The following is an 18540-nucleotide window of genomic DNA, read 5'->3' as shown; positions in this document are numbered from 1 at the left end:
CTAAGAAAGAAGCTTTGTTAATGGAATGTACGTTTGGATTTTGGCACAGATAAAGAGTGGGGAAAATTTTTGACAGTGGTTTCAGTGAGAATGTTGTTTATCATGAAAGATTGGCAAGGGGGGGGACCAGAGATTGGAGCTCAGATGAGCACTTGCCATGAAAGTAATGATAAAACAAAGACAGGCTCGCAACGTGTCTCCTGTGGGAGAGAGATTGCAGGGAAGAGAAAAAGGCATCCACCACTAAGCCACAAAGTCTATTTTGTACTCTGTCAAGGCAGGATAGGCTGTTTTTAGTAGCTCCTGCCCGTATGTGGCAGCAGTACTCCATCCTTGGACGTACTTGGCTTTTATATAGATAGAGAATTGCATCAGCAGTGAGATATCTTCTGGAGCAGTAGAAGGATCCTACCATTTTTCCAGCGACCTTGGCAACTGACTTGATATACGTATTCCATTTCAGGTCAGGAGTAAAGGTCAAGCCCAGGAGCTTGTCACAGTTGTTGTTGTCTTATCATGTTTTGGCCTAGTAATCCTTTGGGTAGGATTGAAACCACTATCTTCAGACAATGCTCACTTGGTACTGTAGAAACTCAGTGCCTCTGTCCACTGCTAACTAAGAATAAAATTGTAAGAGTGTTTGTTAAGAGAGAGAATTGACAGATCGATTTTTTTTAATATATCGTTTTGAGCAAAAAAAAAAATATTATGTACTTAATTGTCATGTCGAAAATAGTAATATATCCAAAAATTACCGAAATTCATCAAGTAGAACAACTACTATTGTGTTTTTAGTGAAAAAAAAATCAATCGCTACGCTCTTAAAAAATAAAGTTTGCCATTAAAGTGTTAAAAAGGGAGATGAGTATGTTTTCTGTATTCACAATTAAACATGTTTACATCTCTGAAAAGATTACTTTTAACTAGAAAATTAAGTAAGTACTCCTGTATTTGCAATTCTGAATTTTTGAGATGAGATGTGAATGTTTATATTATTTTGATTAATCAGACAATTATTATCTTGAGTGCTATTGGTACGTTTCGGTCGCTGTACCCTGCGACCTTCTTCGGGTCTTGAATACGTGTTTCCTTTTCTCTACTTTTCCTCTTCATGTCTCCTTTTTTACTACTTTTGTCTCTTTTTCTTAGTAGAGAAAAGGAAACATGTATTCAACACCCAAAGAAGGTCACAGGGTACAGAAACTGAAACGTTGTGCTCATAACACCCAAGATCCTCATCTCAAAAATTCAGAATTGCAAATACAGGAGTACTTACTTGTCATGTCGAAAATAGTTGTATATTCAAAACTTATGAACATTCATCGAGTAAAAAATTATTTCTAGTTAAAAGTAATTTGTATGTATAATTGTCCATTTAAGAATACAAATACTCTTGTATTTGCTTAAAACAACATATTTTTTTAATAAAAATCGATCTGTCAACTCTATCTTAGCAAGCACCATTATAAGTAATAATGATGTGTCTCGGAAAAGGCATATATTTGTTTGCTGTTGCTAAGTGATCTTTGCTACAGTAATCGAGTAATACAATTTTTTGTAAATCACCTTAATGAATGGTTCTTCAAATCGTAGCTAGTAATTAAGCTTTAGACTTTTGGCATATCTTTTGATGTCTTCCCCATACTGCTATACCTGTCTGATTACTACAGCATAATCATGATTGATACATCGGTTCCTATTAGATCACCAAAGTTAAGCATCATCAAGTCTGGTCAGTACTAAAATGGGTAACCATCTGAGAATACCAGGTGCTGTATGTGTTTATCTCAGCATTGTTTCCAGTTGTCCTAGAATTCTCCTTACCACCAGAACCAAGCAGTACCAATTCAGGAGAGGTGTGGTTACGGATTGCATAAACCTTGCATCATAATTTAGCGTGTATCATCTATCGTCCCTCCAGTATTATCAGATAGTTATTGTCATTCTGACGGCTAAACATTCATACCCATCCGCATTTATGGCTTACAGCAGCCAATCATATTCTTGCGAGGAGGAACCAGAATGTATTCAGATTCTTTACATTAAATAATTTAGCATTTGTTATTGATGCTGTGCAACTTTTTTTTATTCATTCATTAGTGATGGAATGAATCCAATATACTATTCAAATCTATATAGCTATAAAAGTTCCTCTCTTTTTTTTTTCATTTTTCTTAAACTTTTTCTTCTAAGGGATGGGACATCCAACCAGATGTCTGACATTTACCCCTATTTTAGTGAGTCCAACCAAGAGATCTTTTCAGGATTCTAGCCGTCCCTTTCAGTGCAATCGTTTGTATTTCACTTGCACTTGGTTCACCGGGTATGCTTGCTATGTACTTTTTAAAGTTCTTTTTCATAAGCCCAGTTGCTCCTATGATGACTGGTATAATTGAAACGTCTTTTAATTTCCAATTTCGTTTCATATCATACATAAGTCCTTGATACTTTGTTATCTTTTCCCTCTCAACTCTGTTAAGCCCTGTATCATTGGGTACACTGACCTCTATTACGGTCACTTTTTTGTTTGCTCTGTCCCAAATCACTATATCTGGTTTAACAGCTGCGTTTTAAGAATGTGTGTGTGTGTGTGTGTGTGTGTGTGTGTGTGTGTGTGAGGGCAACTCTCAATTTTTTGATCTACAGCATTGAAACTTTGTATATAGGGTATTCAAACATGTGGACAACTTTTTAATTACTTTTCATCTGAAAAAAAAAGGGGCTGCTAAGGGGTCAGAATTGAAAAATTGGTACACATGACAGATTACTTAATGTTAAGAATAAGTAGATTTGAAAACACTTTGTAAAGATCGTATCAAGCTGGCCTAACGGTTATCATACTTGACTCACTGTCTTTAGGTTTTGGTTTCGATCTTAACTAAGGTATTTTTTAACAGTTTTTACTTACAAGAGGAACTGTTTAGAAAAAGCATAAAATTCGCATGCACATTTCTCAGTTTCTTCTTGTTTTTTTTTTGTTTTTTTACTTAATTCTTTTTTTTAAAGGAATTTGACATTACATTTAATACATAGGGTATTTCTGTTTATAATAATAATAATAATTCTGCATTAATTAAAATGTAATATTATGCATATTTTACGACCGGGCAACACCAGGTTGTCTGCTGGTAACATAATAATTTTAAAGAAATGAAAAATGTCTGTAAGAAAATTATAAAACAACACAGTGTATGTATATGTGTGTATGTTTTCATCATGACTTTTATACATTCAATTTTTTTAAATTATTTCTTTTATTATTTTTATTTTATTTTTATTTTTATTTTTTATTTATTTTATTTTATTTTTATTTGTTTTTATTTTATTATTTATTTATTTTATTATTTATTTATTTTATTATTTCTATTTTTATTTTACTTTATTATTTATTTTATTATTTTTTTATTAATTTTATTTTTTTTTATTTTTTTATTATTTTTATTTTTATTTTTTTTTATTTATTATTTATTTTATTTTTATTTTTTATTTATTTTTATTTTATTTTTATTTTTTATTCATTCTTATTTTATTTTCATTTTTTATTTTATTATTTATTTATTTTATTATTTATTTATTTTATTATTTCTATTTTTATTTTACTTTATTATTTATTTTATTATTTTTTTTATTAATTTTATTTTTTTTTATTAATTTTATTTTTTATTTTATTACATTTATTATTTTATTTTTATTATTATTATTTTATTATTGCATAATTTTTTTGTTTGTGTTTTATTTGTTTTTTTTCAAAGTTAATGCCTGAGGGGACCCTGTAAATTATGTAAACAAAAAAGTAAATATGTGAATAATTAAGAATTAGATTTGATGTTATTGTAATCTTCTTGACCCACCGGTTACTTAAGCAACATTAAGCCTGGTCAGTACTAAAATGGGTGACCATTTGGGAATTCTTTTTTTTTTTTACATAGGCATCACCACATTATCAAGGCCCAGAGGCCACTCAAGGATAAGGGTTAAAGAGTGTACAGTAGAAATTGGACAATATAGTAATCATTAGTAATGAAAATTTGGTAAATTTGATAACTTATATGGAACGGCTCATCAAGAACTTATTTACTTTAGACTTGAACACAACCATATTGTAGTCAGTCGGAAAGCAGGAAAATGGAAGACAATTCCACAGGCGTGCAGTTCTAAGAAAGAAGCTTTGTTCATGGAATCTACGTTTAGGTTTAGGCACAGATAAAGAGTGGGGGAAATTATTGATAGTGTTTACAGCTAGACAAGTGTTTCTTGTGAAAGTTTGGCGAGGGGGGACCATAGATTGAATCTCAGTCAAACACTTTCCATGAAAATAACGATAATTCTAGATGTTGTATGTGCTCTCCGCTTATCTTTGAATTGTTTCCAGTAAGTCTCGGGCCTCTCCTTGCCATTGAAGCAAGGCAATGCTAATTTAGGAGAGATGTGGTTGGGGATTGCACAACCCTTGCCTCACAATTATATATGCAACTACCCTTACAGGGTTGTCCACTATCTCTTGAGACTGAATGAAGGCATCAGATTTGATGTAAAAACATATACAAATTTAATTTTGAATAACCTAAGTTTATCTGATAGGTGTCTGAATTTAGCCCTAAAAATGTGCTCGTCTGAGCTCCAATCTATCCCTTTGCCAAGCTTTCACGAAACACACTTAACTAGCTACAACCACTATCAGCAATTTTCCTCACTCTCTATATGTGCCTAAAGGCAGATTTCATGAACAAAGCTTCTTTCCTAGAACTGCCTGCCTGTAGAACACTGTTCCATTGGCCTGCTTCCTGGCCAATTACAACATGGTAGCCCTCAAGTTAATTGTAAAGAAGTTTTTTTTGAGTCATCCCCATAAATAATTAAATTCTACCCAATTTACACCATTAACATTACTACACTCATTACCACCTTACATTCATTAATCCTTATCCTCGAGTAACCTTCGGGCCTTAATAAGTGGTGATTCTCGAGTAAAAAAAAAAAAAAAAAATATGAACCACTACTTAAGCTTGTCTCAATTTTCAATAGTTGTTGCAGGGTTTTGGAAATGTGGTTTCGTTTTTATGGCATATCAATATGGTAGCCTTCCAGTTCATTCTAAAAAAGTTCTTGTTGAGCCGTTCCCATAAATAATAATTTCTGCCAAATGAAGTTGTTGAATATAATTCTGTAGATAGGGTATTTTATTTTCCTAGCATACATTACTCTCTGAATACAATATCAATTTGTAAGAAAGGCAGTGATTTCATAGGCCAATCGGCATAGATAATTAACCTATGGGAATTACGGTGTATATCATGAAGTTTCTCTTACTAAAGGAAATATTGGGCCGGATATAATATGGAATTGATTAAATCGATTGGAATTTCAATTTTCACTTGTAAAGAAAAGATACAGATAATTGTTTAGTTAATGCTAGTCAGAATCAAATATTGATTTTGTAGGATAGAAACTTTGAGAAATTGACCAGCTTCATTTTATTATATAGATTTTATTTCAAATAAAAAAAAAGGTTGAGTTGCTGTAAAGTAGAAAAATAAAACCAATTTTTTCTCTCTTATTATTCTGTTTTTTACTAATCTTGAACAAATGTCTGAAAAATTTTGATTTTTATCTTTTGAATTTGCAAAATTTACGTTGGATGCACTGTGTATTAATTCTATCAATTCATATTTTTTTCATATAAATTCAAATAAAACTTATAATTTATTCAAATAAAACTTATAATTTATAATTTATTCAAATAAAACTTATAATCAACAATTTGAAGAAAAAACATTTTTATTTTCTTTAATTTTATCATTTTATTTCTCTTATTTTTTTTAGATGGAGTATTGTGAGAAGAGTACGTTAAAAACTTGTATAGAGAAAAATCTTTACAAAGACGTTGCCCGTCTCTGGCGTTTATTCAAGGAACTTTTAGATGCGTTAGCTCACATTCATGACCAGGTGAGAATTTAATTTTATTTTGATCCTGCTATGCAAAAGTCGCAACTGTTTAGGCATATCAGTGTCATACTATGTCGTAGCGAGTTAATTTGGCTTCTATCACTATTATTCAAGAGAATGCATTAAGTCTACTCTTAGCCTGCCAAGCCACTATGACCTATCAAATTTCCTGATCCATATCCACAAAGGCTTTTTAAGCTTGTCAGATTAATAGGGTGAAACCAAACCTTTGGATGTTTATAAGATTGAACTTTAATGTAATTTGTTTGATTTGTTAATTTAAAAAAACAAAAATACAACCCAATTAAATTATGTGAAAATTAAATATAAAAAAAAACAAATTATTTAATAAAAATATAATTTATTAAAGCAAAAAAGCATTTTTTACATCAAAATATGTTAGGTAACATAATTCAAAACAGAAATTGGGTCTGGTATCTGAATTACTGACCTTTTGTTTTTAGGGAGGTGCTATCTGATCAACACTGCTGGGGAACCATGATGAAATGACTGTTTTTGTTTTTAAATCTCCAAAACAGGTCTTGTGGTAAACAACTGCTGATCTCTACATGAGCATTAATGATATAGTATTAGTAACTTTGATTCACGTGGACAAATGGTACCACCCCACTTTTATTATTTTTTCAAGATTAAATTTAGGCAGTATGGGAAGATGTGTACAGAACAGGAGACTTTGATGGTATGGTCGCATTGAAAGAATGGTTGAGAGTTCTTTGGGTTATTAGATGTAGAACAGCTACAGTACATTTATACAGATGAAGGCCAAGGAAAACATGGGAGGAAATGATGAATGAGTCATATTTGTACATATATATATTTTTTTTTTTTATCACAGGGAATTATTCATCGAGATCTTAAACCTGGAAATATTTTCTTGGATTCTCAGGACCATATAAAACTCGGAGATTTTGGTTTAGCAACTTGCCGTAAACCAAAGGTAGGTCTCTTTTTCTGATGCTTTATGGTCCTTCTTAAGAGACAATGGCTACCTTCTGAAATTGTTTTAATGAATTAGGCTGTAACGATGTTGCATGTCCAGGTAACACCAATTCACCTTGCTTACGGGCTAAGGGTTAGGTGGGGTGTTTGACAAAACGTTTAAGAAATTCATTCCTTTCTCCAAAACTCTGGAATACATTTTTTTGCCAACTACAACATGATCATCTTCAAATCCAATGTCAACAAATTCTTGTCATAAACCATCCTCAAAAGTAATCAAATTTTGTTCATTCCATTTATCATTATTTTCAGTCCTCTCATCATATTCTTCATCATTCAAATAGTAATATGTTCCACCGATAGGCATTTTTTGGAAAGAAACTCTATTTACTAAAAAATAATGTTAGACAAGGGAAGGAAAGTTTTTTGCAATGATAGTAGAAAGATGAGTTCTAGCTGTGAATGTCTTACATGAAAAAATACAATAGAGCAGAGAGAGACTAGCAACATAGGATTAGTGAATCTCTTGACAAAGGCTTCCTTTCTAGGGCAATTGCTCGACATATCAAAGGCCTTCGACAAGGTATGGCATAAGGGTCTACTTCACAAGATTTCCAGCTATGGTATAAATTGAAATGTTTTCTCAATCATTAAATAATTTCTCTCTGATAGGCTCATAAGAGTAGTGGTTGATGGGCAGAAATCAGAGGCCCTCAGTATTAATGCTGGAGTCCCTCAGGGGTCCATCCTGGGCCCAACTCTCTTCCTGATCTACATCAATGATCTCCCAAAACAAATCAATCGTTGACATCTATGCTGATGACACGACCATCTATGGCAACACATCAAAGGCCATAAATGACAAAGTTCTCTCTGATTCTTTCTCCTCTGATCTCAAGCGCGTGGTACAGTGGGGGAAGAGGTGGCTGGTTACTTTTAACGCATCAAAAATCAAGCTCCTATCTTTACATCAACGCTCTGATCCCCATCTGGCATCAATTGAATGAAATGCCTCTCGTCTAGGGAAAGCTCCATGTTTTGATAAGCTTCTGGGCTTGACCTTTACTCCTGACCTGAAATGGAACACGTACATCAGGTCAGTTGCCAAGATCACTGGAAAAATGGTAGGATCCTTCTACCGCTCCAGAAGATATCTCACTACTAATGCAATTCTCTATCTATATAAAAGCCAAGTACGTCCAAGGATGGAGTACTGCTGCCACATACGAGCAGGAGCTGCTAAAAACAGCCTATCCTGCCTTGACAGAGTACAAAATAGACTTCGTGGCTTAGTGAGGGATGCTCTTTTCGCTTCCCTGCAACCTCTCTCCCACAGGAGACATATTGCGAGCCTGTCTTTGTTTTATAGTTACTCGTCTGAGCTCCAATCTCTCGTCTCCCCTCGCCAATCTTTTATGATAAACACCCGTCTAGCTGAAACCACTGTCCAAAATTTTCCCCACTCTTTATCTGTGCCAAAACCAAAATGTAGATTCCATGAACAAAGCTTCTTTCTTAGAAGTGCACGCCTGTGGAACTCTCTTCCGTTTACCTGTTTCCCACATGACTACAACTTGGATATCTTCAAGTTCAACATAAACAAATTCCTGATGAACCGCCCCCTTAAGTAAGACACTTTATCAAATCTCCAATACTAACGTACTGTACACGCAGTAACCCTTATCCCTGAATGGCTTTCGGGCCTTGATAAGTAGTGACTACCTTGTAAAAAAAAAACAAAAAAAAAACATCTATTCTGAAGAGATCTTGACCACAAGTTTTCAAAGTCGGTTTTGTATGCTTTCAAAGTTATAAACAGATGTGGCAGCATCACTCCATCTTAGGGCATACCTGACATATGATTTGCCTTGAATAAGTTTACAGACTTTTTTTGTACAGACATTTAAAATTGTCGTGAAGTCTTGAACATTTTTATCTTTTTGAGATGACTGACCAGTTTTTATGATTTCAGGTTCAAATGAACAGCTACAGCAGGAATTGGAATACACCCTACTAAAGCCTGATTGTCACAGCTGGTGAATTTCAAAAATGCAATCTGGACTTGAGGACACTTTAGAAGAATGATATGCAATAAAATTCTGTTTTAAACTTTGAAAAAATGCCATAGAAATGTGTAAGACAACTGAGGAAATGAAAAAGGCTGTGACGAGAGTCATTGACACTCTCACGCAAAACGACTTCTATGGGGCCTTCCAGAAGTTGTTTGAATGGTACAACAAGTGCATTGCAGTCAGAGGAAATTACTTTAAAGAGAACTAGAGTTTTATGTGTGTATTATCAATAAAAGTGCCCATATGAAAAAAGTCTGGAAACTTATTGAAGGCACATCAAAGCAGGGATGTGAGTCCTCCATTTTTTTTTTCTTCTTGCAATCCAGAAGAAGCTCATTTGCATATTTGGTGTATTGTAAGCACAAATAAATCCTGTTATAGTTTTACAAATATGGTTATTCAATATTTTTTGTCTGTTCTATCTCGTCTGTTCCTTCTTGTCTGCTCCCTTCTCATCTAACTCTTTCTCGTCTGACCCTTTTTTATTTGACACTTTTTTTTGTCTGAATTTTCTATTTTATTATGGGAACAAGTTAAACCAATAATTCTTAAATTTTATGCTATAAAAAATGCCAAATAACTTGCACCAATTTTGATATTTTGTCTTCCCATCGTAGCCACAACAAACGGTAAACCTATCAGACCTCAAACCAGAAACATCTCAGAATGAAAGTTGTTCAACGAAAGGACTGACCACAGATATTGGTACTTATTATTATATCAGTCCAGAGATGTCTTCCTCTTCATCTTCTAGTCATTATGACCAGGTTTGTATTCATCTTTTTATTTTTCCTTTTGAGCATTTTTTTAATCTGTTTTAATTAACTTTTAATTAATTTAAATAACTTTTAATGAAATAATTTAAAGATTATATATATGCTAGCAGGCTGCTCTGCATTATCTGAACATAAAATACGCATAAATATTATATTTTAATTAATGCAGAATTCTTATTGATTATAAACAAAAAGTACCATAGGTATTAAACGTAACGTTAAATTCCTTTTAAAAAGAATGAAGTAAAAAAAAAAAAAAACCGGAGATAAACCAAGACATTTGTATGTGAGTATTATGTTTTTTCTAAACAGTTCACTTCTTATAAGAAAAAAAAAAAACAAATTTGAGCTGAGATCGAAACTAAAACCTAAAGACAATGAATCAAGTACAATAAACATTAATCAAACTTTACACGATCTTTAAAAAGTGTTTTCAAACCTACTTATTCTTAACATAAGTAATCTGTTATGTGAACAATTTATGCGTGCTCGTTAGTGAAAGAGTTGACAAGCAGATAAAAATCCGATGAGCATCATGTACCAATTTTTCAATTTTAACACCTTAGCAGCTCTTTTTACCGGATGAAAACCAATTAAAGTTTTCTGCATGTTTGAAGACTCTATATACCAAATTTCAAGTTTGTACATGAAAAGTTTGTTGCATATATATAGGTTGAGAAGTTCCCCCCCTCTCTCTCTCTCTCTCTCTCTCTCTCTCTCTCTCTCTCTCTCTCACTCACTCACTCACTCACACACACATTCTCACTTTTATGAATATATATGCAGCACAATTTATGTTGACACACCGGTTCTTGCCAGATCACAGAAGTTAAGCAATGATAAACCTGGCTAGTGCCAGATGGGCGACCATTTGGGAAGGCTAGGTGCTGTATGTACTGCATCAAGTCATAGAAACTTCCATGTTTGTATCTGGAGGCGTGTTTAACTCACTGGAAGAGATACACCTCCGAATGAGTACGGAAAGTAACGGGAAACTGTCATCTTTACTTTTCTTTCTGAGATTATCATGGCTCTACAATTTGGTGAACTGTGATCACCGATGCTGTTAAAAACAGTAGGACTGCTGATGCTTTTTTTCATTCCCGAGATATATATATATATATATATATATATATATATAAAAATTATAAAAGTAAAATAATGAAAAATTAAGACTAGACAGAATATATATATATATATATATATATATATATATATATATATATATATAATTTAAAGGAGATTAGAATAATAGTCTAAAGAGCTAAGTGTATTTTAATGTAATAGTGAAATTTACTGCACGAGCGTCGCCCTTTTAAAATTCATCATTCAATAAAATAAAAAGCTATAGCAAACATCTAAATGACTACTTTAAATACAGTTCCTGATTTCAAAAAAAGAAAAATTAAAAGATTCATCTGCCTTACTTTTAATGCTAGGTTTATTTTTGGTGTCTTGAGACGTAAGCAGATGCATCATCTGCACATGCGTGTAACGCATGCCGCTCAGATATGCACAACATCAATGCAGGCACTCACTCCAGAAGTATACAAAATATCAGGAATAAAGAAATAAAGTTTTATAAAAATGTTTTTAAGAAATAAATTCTTAGGCTTCACGCAGATGTACATGTAGACATATCGATGTGCATGTATGAGTATATAAAATAATAATCAAAAAAAAAAAAATATATATATATATATATAGGTATATATATATATATACATACACACATGCACATATATTAAACCACGTAAAACTAAGTAAAAAAATAATTATATATACTAGCAGGCCACATAGCGTTGCCCGGTTGCAAAATACACATAAACATTATATTTTAATTAATGCAGAATTCTTATTGATTATAAACAAAAAGTACCATAGGTATTAAACGTAACGTGAAATTCCTTTTAAAAAGAATGAAGTAAAAAAAAAAAACCGGAGATAAACCAAGACATTTGTATGTGAGTATTATGTTTTTTCTAAACAGTTCACTTCTTATAAGAGAAAAAAACAAACAAATTTGAGCTGAGATCGAAACTAAAACCTAAAGACAATGAATCAAGTACAATAAACATTAATCAAACTTGACACGATCTTTAAAAAGTGTTTTCAAACCTACTTATTCTTAACATAAGTAATCTGTTATGTGAACAATTTATGCGTGCTCGTTAGTGAAAGAGTTGACAAGCAGATAAAAATCCGATGAGCATCATGTACCAATTTTTCAATTTTAACACCTTAGCAGCTCTTTTTACCGGATGAAAACCAATTAAAGTTTTCTGCATGTTTGAAGACTCTATATACCAAATTTCAAGTTTGTACATGAAAAGTTTGTTGCATATATATAGGTTGAGAAGTTCCCCCCCTCTCTCTCTCTCTCTCTCTCTCTCTCTCTCTCTCTCTCTCTCTCTCTCACTCACTCACTCACACACACATTCTCACTTTTATGAATATATATGCAGCACAATTTATGTTGACACACCGGTTCTTGCCAGATCACAGAAGTTAAGCAATGATAAACCTGGCTAGTGCCAGATGGGCGACCATTTGGGAAGGCTAGGTGCTGTATGTACTGCATCAAGTCATAGAAACTTCCATGTTTGTATCTGGAGGCGTGTTTAACTCACTGGAAGAGATACACCTCCGAATGAGTACGGAAAGTAACGGGAAACTGTCATCTTTACTTTTCTTTCTGAGATTATCATGGCTCTACAATTTGGTGAACTGTGATCACCGATGCTGTTAAAAACAGTAGGACTGCTGATGCTTTTTTTCATTCCCGAGATATATATATATATATATATATATATATATATAAAAATTATAAAAGTAAAATAATGAAAAATTAAGACTAGACAGAATATATATATATATATATATATATATATATATATATATATATATATATATATATATATATATATATATATATATATATAATTTAAAGGAGATTAGAATAATAGTCTAAAGAGCTAAGTGTATTTTAATGTAATAGTGAAATTTACTGCACGAGCGTCGCCCTTTTAAAATTCATCATTCAATAAAATAAAAAGCTATAGCAAACATCTAAATGACTACTTTAAATACAGTTCCTGATTTCAAAAAAAGAAAAATTAAAAGATTCATCTGCCTTACTTTTAATGCTAGGTTTATTTTTGGTGTCTTGAGACGTAAGCAGATGCATCATCTGCACATGCGTGTAACGCATGCCGCTCAGATATGCACAACATCAATGCAGGCACTCACTCCAGAAGTATACAAAATATCAGGAATAAAGAAATAAAGTTTTATAAAAATGTTTTTAAGAAATAAATTCTTAGGCTTCACGCAGATGTACATGTAGACATATCGATGTGCATGTATGAGTATATAAAATAATAATCAAAAAAAAAAAAAAATATATATATATATATAGGTATATATATATATACATACACACATGCACATATATTAAACCACGTAAAACTAAGTAAAAAAATAATTATATATACTAGCAGGCCACATAGCGTTGCCCGGTTGCAAAATACACATAAACATTATATTTTAATTAATGCAGAATTCTTATTGATTATAAACAAAAAGTACCATAGGTATTAAACGTAACGTGAAATTCCTTTTAAAAAGAATGAAGTAAAAAAAAAAAACCGGAGATAAACCAAGACATTTGTATGTGAGTATTATGTTTTTTCTAAACAGTTCACTTCTTATAAGAGAAAAAAACAAACAAATTTGAGCTGAGATCGAAACTAAAACCTAAAGACAATGAATCAAGTACAATAAACATTAATCAAACTTGACACGATCTTTAAAAAGTGTTTTCAAACCTACTTATTCTTAACATAAGTAATCTGTTATGTGAACAATTTATGCGTGCTCGTTAGTGAAAGAGTTGACAAGCAGATAAAAATCCGATGAGCATCATGTACCAATTTTTCAATTTTAACACCTTAGCAGCTCTTTTTACCGGATGAAAACCAATTAAAGTTTTCTGCATGTTTGAAGACTCTATATACCAAATTTCAAGTTTGTACATGAAAAGTTTGTTGCATATATATAGGTTGAGAAGTTCCCCCCTCTCTCTCTCTCTCTCTCTCTCTCTCTCTCTCTCTCTCTCTCTCTCTCTCTCTCTCTCTCACTCACTCACTCACTCACTCACTCACTCACTCACTCACACATTCTCACTTTTATGAATATATATGCAGTACAATTTATGTTGACACACCGGTTCTTGCCAGATCACAGAAGTTAAGCAATGATAAACCTGGCTAGTGCCAGATGGGCGACCATTTGGGAAGGCTAGGTGCTGTATGTACTGCATCAAGTCATAGAAACTTCCATGTTTGTATCTGGAGGCGTGTTTAACTCACTGGAAGAGATACACCTCCGAATGAGTACGGAAAGTAACGGGAAACTGTCATCTTTACTTTTCTTTCTGAGATTATCATGGCTCTACAATTTGGTGAACTGTGATCACCGATGCTGTTAAAAACAGTAGGACTGCTGATGCTTTTTTTCATTCCCGAGATATATATATATATATATATATATATATATATATATAAAAATTATAAAAGTAAAATAATGAAAAATTAAGACTAGACAGAATATATATATATATATATATATATATATATATAATTTAAAGGAGATTAGAATAATAGTCTAAAGAGCTAAGTGTATTTTAATGTAATAGTGAAATTTACTGCACGAGCGTCGCCCTTTTAAAATTCATCATTCAATAAAATAAAAAGCTATAGCAAACATCTAAGTGACTACTTTAAATACAGTTCCTGATTTCAAAAAAAGAAAAATTAAAAGATTCATCTGCCTTACTTTTAATGCTAGGTTTATTTTTGGTGTCTTGAGACGTAAGCAGATGCATCATCTGCACATGCGTGTAACGCATGCCGCTCAGATATGCACAACATCAATGCAGGCACTCACTCCAGAAGTATACAAAATATCAGGAATAAAGAAATAAAGTTTTATAAAAATGTTTTTAAGAAATAAATTCTTAGGCTTCACGCAGATGTACATGTAGACATATCGATGTGCATGTATGAGTATATAAAATAATAATCAAAAAAAAAAAAAATCTATATATATATATAGGTATATATATATATACATACACACATGCACATATATTAAACCACGTAAAACTAAGTAAAAAAATAATTATATATACTAGCAGGCCACATAGCGTTGCCCGGTTGCAAAATACACATAAACATTATATTTTAATTAATGCAGAATTCTTATTGATTATAAACAAAAAGTACCATAGGTATTAAACGTAACGTGAAATTCCTTTTAAAAAGAATGAAGTAAAAAAAAAAAACCGGAGATAAACCAAGACATTTGTATGTGAGTATTATGTTTTTTCTAAACAGTTCACTTCTTATAAGAGAAAAAAACAAACAAATTTGAGCTGAGATCGAAACTAAAACCTAAAGACAATGAATCAAGTACAATAAACATTAATCAAACTTGACACGATCTTTAAAAAGTGTTTTCAAACCTACTTATTCTTAACATAAGTAATCTGTTATGTGAACAATTTATGCGTGCTCGTTAGTGAAAGAGTTGACAAGCAGATAAAAATCCGATGAGCATCATGTACCAATTTTTCAATTTTAACACCTTAGCAGCTCTTTTTACCGGATGAAAACCAATTAAAGTTTTCTGCATGTTTGAAGACTCTATATACCAAATTTCAAGTTTGTACATGAAAAGTTTGTTGCATATATATAGGTTGAGAAGTCCCCCCCCTCTCTCTCTCTCTCTCTCTCTCTCTCTCACTCACTCACTCACTCACTCACACACACATTCTCACTTTTATAAATATATATGCAGCACAATTTATGTTGACACACCGGTTCTTGCCAGATCACAGAAGTTAAGCAATGATAAACCTGGCTAGTGCCAGATGGGCGACCATTTGGGAAGGCTAGGTGCTGTATGTACTGCATCAAGTCATAGAAACTTCCATGTTTGTATCTGGAGGCGTGTTTAACTCACTGGAAGAGATACACCTCCGAATGAGTACGGAAAGTAACGGGAAACTGTCATCTTTACTTTTCTTTCTGAGATTATCATGGCTCTACAATTTGGTGAACTGTGATCACCGATGCTGTTAAAAACAGTAGGACTGCTGATGCTTTTTTTCATTCCCGAGATATATATATATATATATATAAAAATTATAAAAGTAAAATAATGAAAAATTAAGACTAGACAGAATATATATATATATATATATATATATATATATATATATAATTTAAAGGAGATTAGAATAATAGTCTAAAGAGCTAAGTGTATTTTAATGTAATAGTGAAATTTACTGCACGAGCGTCGCCCTTTTAAAATTCATCATTCAATAAAATAAAAAGCTATAGCAAATATCTAAATGACTACTTTAAATACAGTTCCTGATTTCAAAAAAAGAAAAATTAAAAGATTCATCTGCCTTACTTTTAATGCTAGGTTTATTTTTGGTGTCTTGAGACGTAAGCAGATGCATCATCTGCACATGCGTGTAACGCATGCCGCTCAGATATGCACAACATCAATGCAGGCACTCACTCCAGAAGTATACAAAATATCAGGAATAAAGAAATAAAGTTTTATAAAAATGTTTTTAAGAAATAAATTCTTAGGCTTCACGCAGATGTACATGTAGACATATCGATGTGCATGTATGAGTATATAAAATAATAATCAAAAAAAAAAAAAATCTATATATATATATAGGTATATATATATATACATACACACATGCACATATATTAAACCACGTAAAACTAAGTAAAAAAATAATTATATATACTAGCAGGCCACATAGCGTTGCCCGGTTGCAAAATACACATAAACATTATATTTTAATTAATGCAGAATTCTTATTGATTATAAACAAAAAGTACCATAGGTATTAAATGTAACGTGAAATTCCTTTTAAAAAGAATGAAGTAAAAAAAAAAAACCGGAGATAAACCAAGACATTTGTATGTGAGTATTATGTTTTTTCTAAACAGTTCACTTTTTATAAGAGAAAAAAAAAAACAAATTTGAGCTGAGATCGAAACTAAAACCTAAAGACAGTGAATCAAGTACAATAAACATTAATCAAACTTGACACGATCTTTAAAAAGTGTTTTCAAACCTACTTATTCTTAACATAAGTAATCTGTTATGTGAACAATTTATGCGTGCTCGTTAGTGAAAGAGTTGACAAGCAGATAAAAATCCGATGAGCATCATGTACCAATTTTTCAATTTTAACACCTTAGCAGCTCTTTTTACCGGATGAAAACCCGATTAAAGTTTTCTGCATGTCTGAAGACTCTATATACCAAATTTCAAGTAAAATATGCATAAACATTATATTTTAATTAATGCAGAATTCTTATTGATTATAAACAGAAATACCATAGGTATTAAATATCACGTTAAATTCCTTTAAAAAAAAAAAAATGAAGTAAAAAAAAAAAAAGGGAAGAAACGGACATATGCATCCTAGTATTATGTTTTTTTCTAAACAGTTCACGTCTTATAGGAAAAAAAATTACTCAAGCTGAGATCGAGACCAAAACCTAAAGACAGTGAATCAAGTATGATTACCATTCATCTAACATGACATGCTCTTTAAAAAGTGTTTTCAAACCGACTTATACTTAACATAACGAATCTGTAATGTGAACCATTCAGATATGCACAATCATGAAACAGTTGACAGAGATAAAAATCCAACCACTTCTACGTACCAATTTTTCAATTTCGACCCATGATTAAAGTTTTCCACATGTCGGAATACCCTATATACCAAATTTTAAGTCTGTAGATTAAAAATTCATTGAGTGTATCGTTTGAGAAGTGTCCTCGCACACACCTGCACATTCTCACTTTTATTGAATATAAGATGTGTGTGTGTATGTATGTGTGTGTGTGTGTGTGTATATATATATATATATATATATATATATATATATATATATATACTAGCGGGGGTATCCGGCGTTTCCCGGGTGTTTTAAGGTGTGTGGTGTAGGGGGGGGGGTAAAGAACTTCTTAAAAAATCAGAAAAACAAAAACAAAAAAACAGCCAACGAACGTAAAACTTCTTTAAAAAATCGGAAAAACAAACCCCCTCCCCCAAAAAAAGGACGGCGTTGCCCGGGTGTTTGGAGGTGTGTATGTAAGGGGTGGGGGAGAATAAGCAAATTAATAACCCTGTTTAAACTTTTTTAAAAAATTAGGAAAAAAACAGCGAACAGACGTAAAACTTCTTTAAAACAATCGGATAAACAAAAACCCCCCCAAAAAAGGAAAAAACCACAGCGAAAAAAAATGGTATAAATAACCTCGCTTCAATATTAAATGTTTAAAAATCAAGAAAGAAAGTATATCTGATAACTGGGATTGAACCTGAAATCTTTAGATAACGACGCTCTACCTGCACCCATCGCGCTATAGACGTGTGGATGAAAGTAGGTTGGTTTTTATAACATTTAAAACGAATTCAATGTACGTCTTTTGCACGTATTGATGCATACGTAAAGCAATCTTGTCATGAAGATACCATTTTTTTTCACCCCCGTGCCGTTAAGAATGAAGGAATGAATGTTTTTGCCCAATTTTTTTTATATTTGTCGACCGGAGGTTTGAGCTTTAGAATGATACCTGTCTGGTGAAAATCCGTGGCCTCTATCGAAAGTTTTTGCGAGACATACAAACACACACACACTCACACACATTTTGCCTTTTACATATATAGATATCTA

The 18540-nt window shown here is 32.2% G+C and overlaps 1 protein-coding gene and 1 pseudogene across 1 annotated transcript in view; both read left to right on the top strand.

Moving 5' to 3' along the window:
- Positions 1-18540, top strand: part of LOC145268362 (eIF-2-alpha kinase GCN2-like) — a 217889-nt gene that overhangs the window by 102311 nt on the left and 97038 nt on the right. Inside the window, exons 13-15 of the mRNA XM_080123893.1 lie at positions 5824-5946; positions 6803-6904; positions 9596-9745. Of these exons, the coding sequence (XP_079980019.1) occupies positions 5824-5946; positions 6803-6904; positions 9596-9745 (375 nt within the window). The remainder of the gene's footprint in view (positions 1-5823; positions 5947-6802; positions 6905-9595; positions 9746-18540) is intronic.
- Positions 1663-1781, top strand: LOC145268582 (5S ribosomal RNA; annotated as a pseudogene).

The sequence above is a fragment of the Euprymna scolopes genome, chromosome 43 (assembly GCF_053919585.1).
Source record: "Euprymna scolopes isolate OS-2025 chromosome 43, ASM5391958v1, whole genome shotgun sequence".
In the NCBI taxonomy this organism is placed as follows: domain Eukaryota; kingdom Metazoa; phylum Mollusca; class Cephalopoda; order Sepiida; family Sepiolidae; genus Euprymna; species Euprymna scolopes.
The sequence above is the reverse complement of the archived record's forward strand: the minus strand, read 5'-3'. Positions and strand labels throughout refer to the sequence as shown.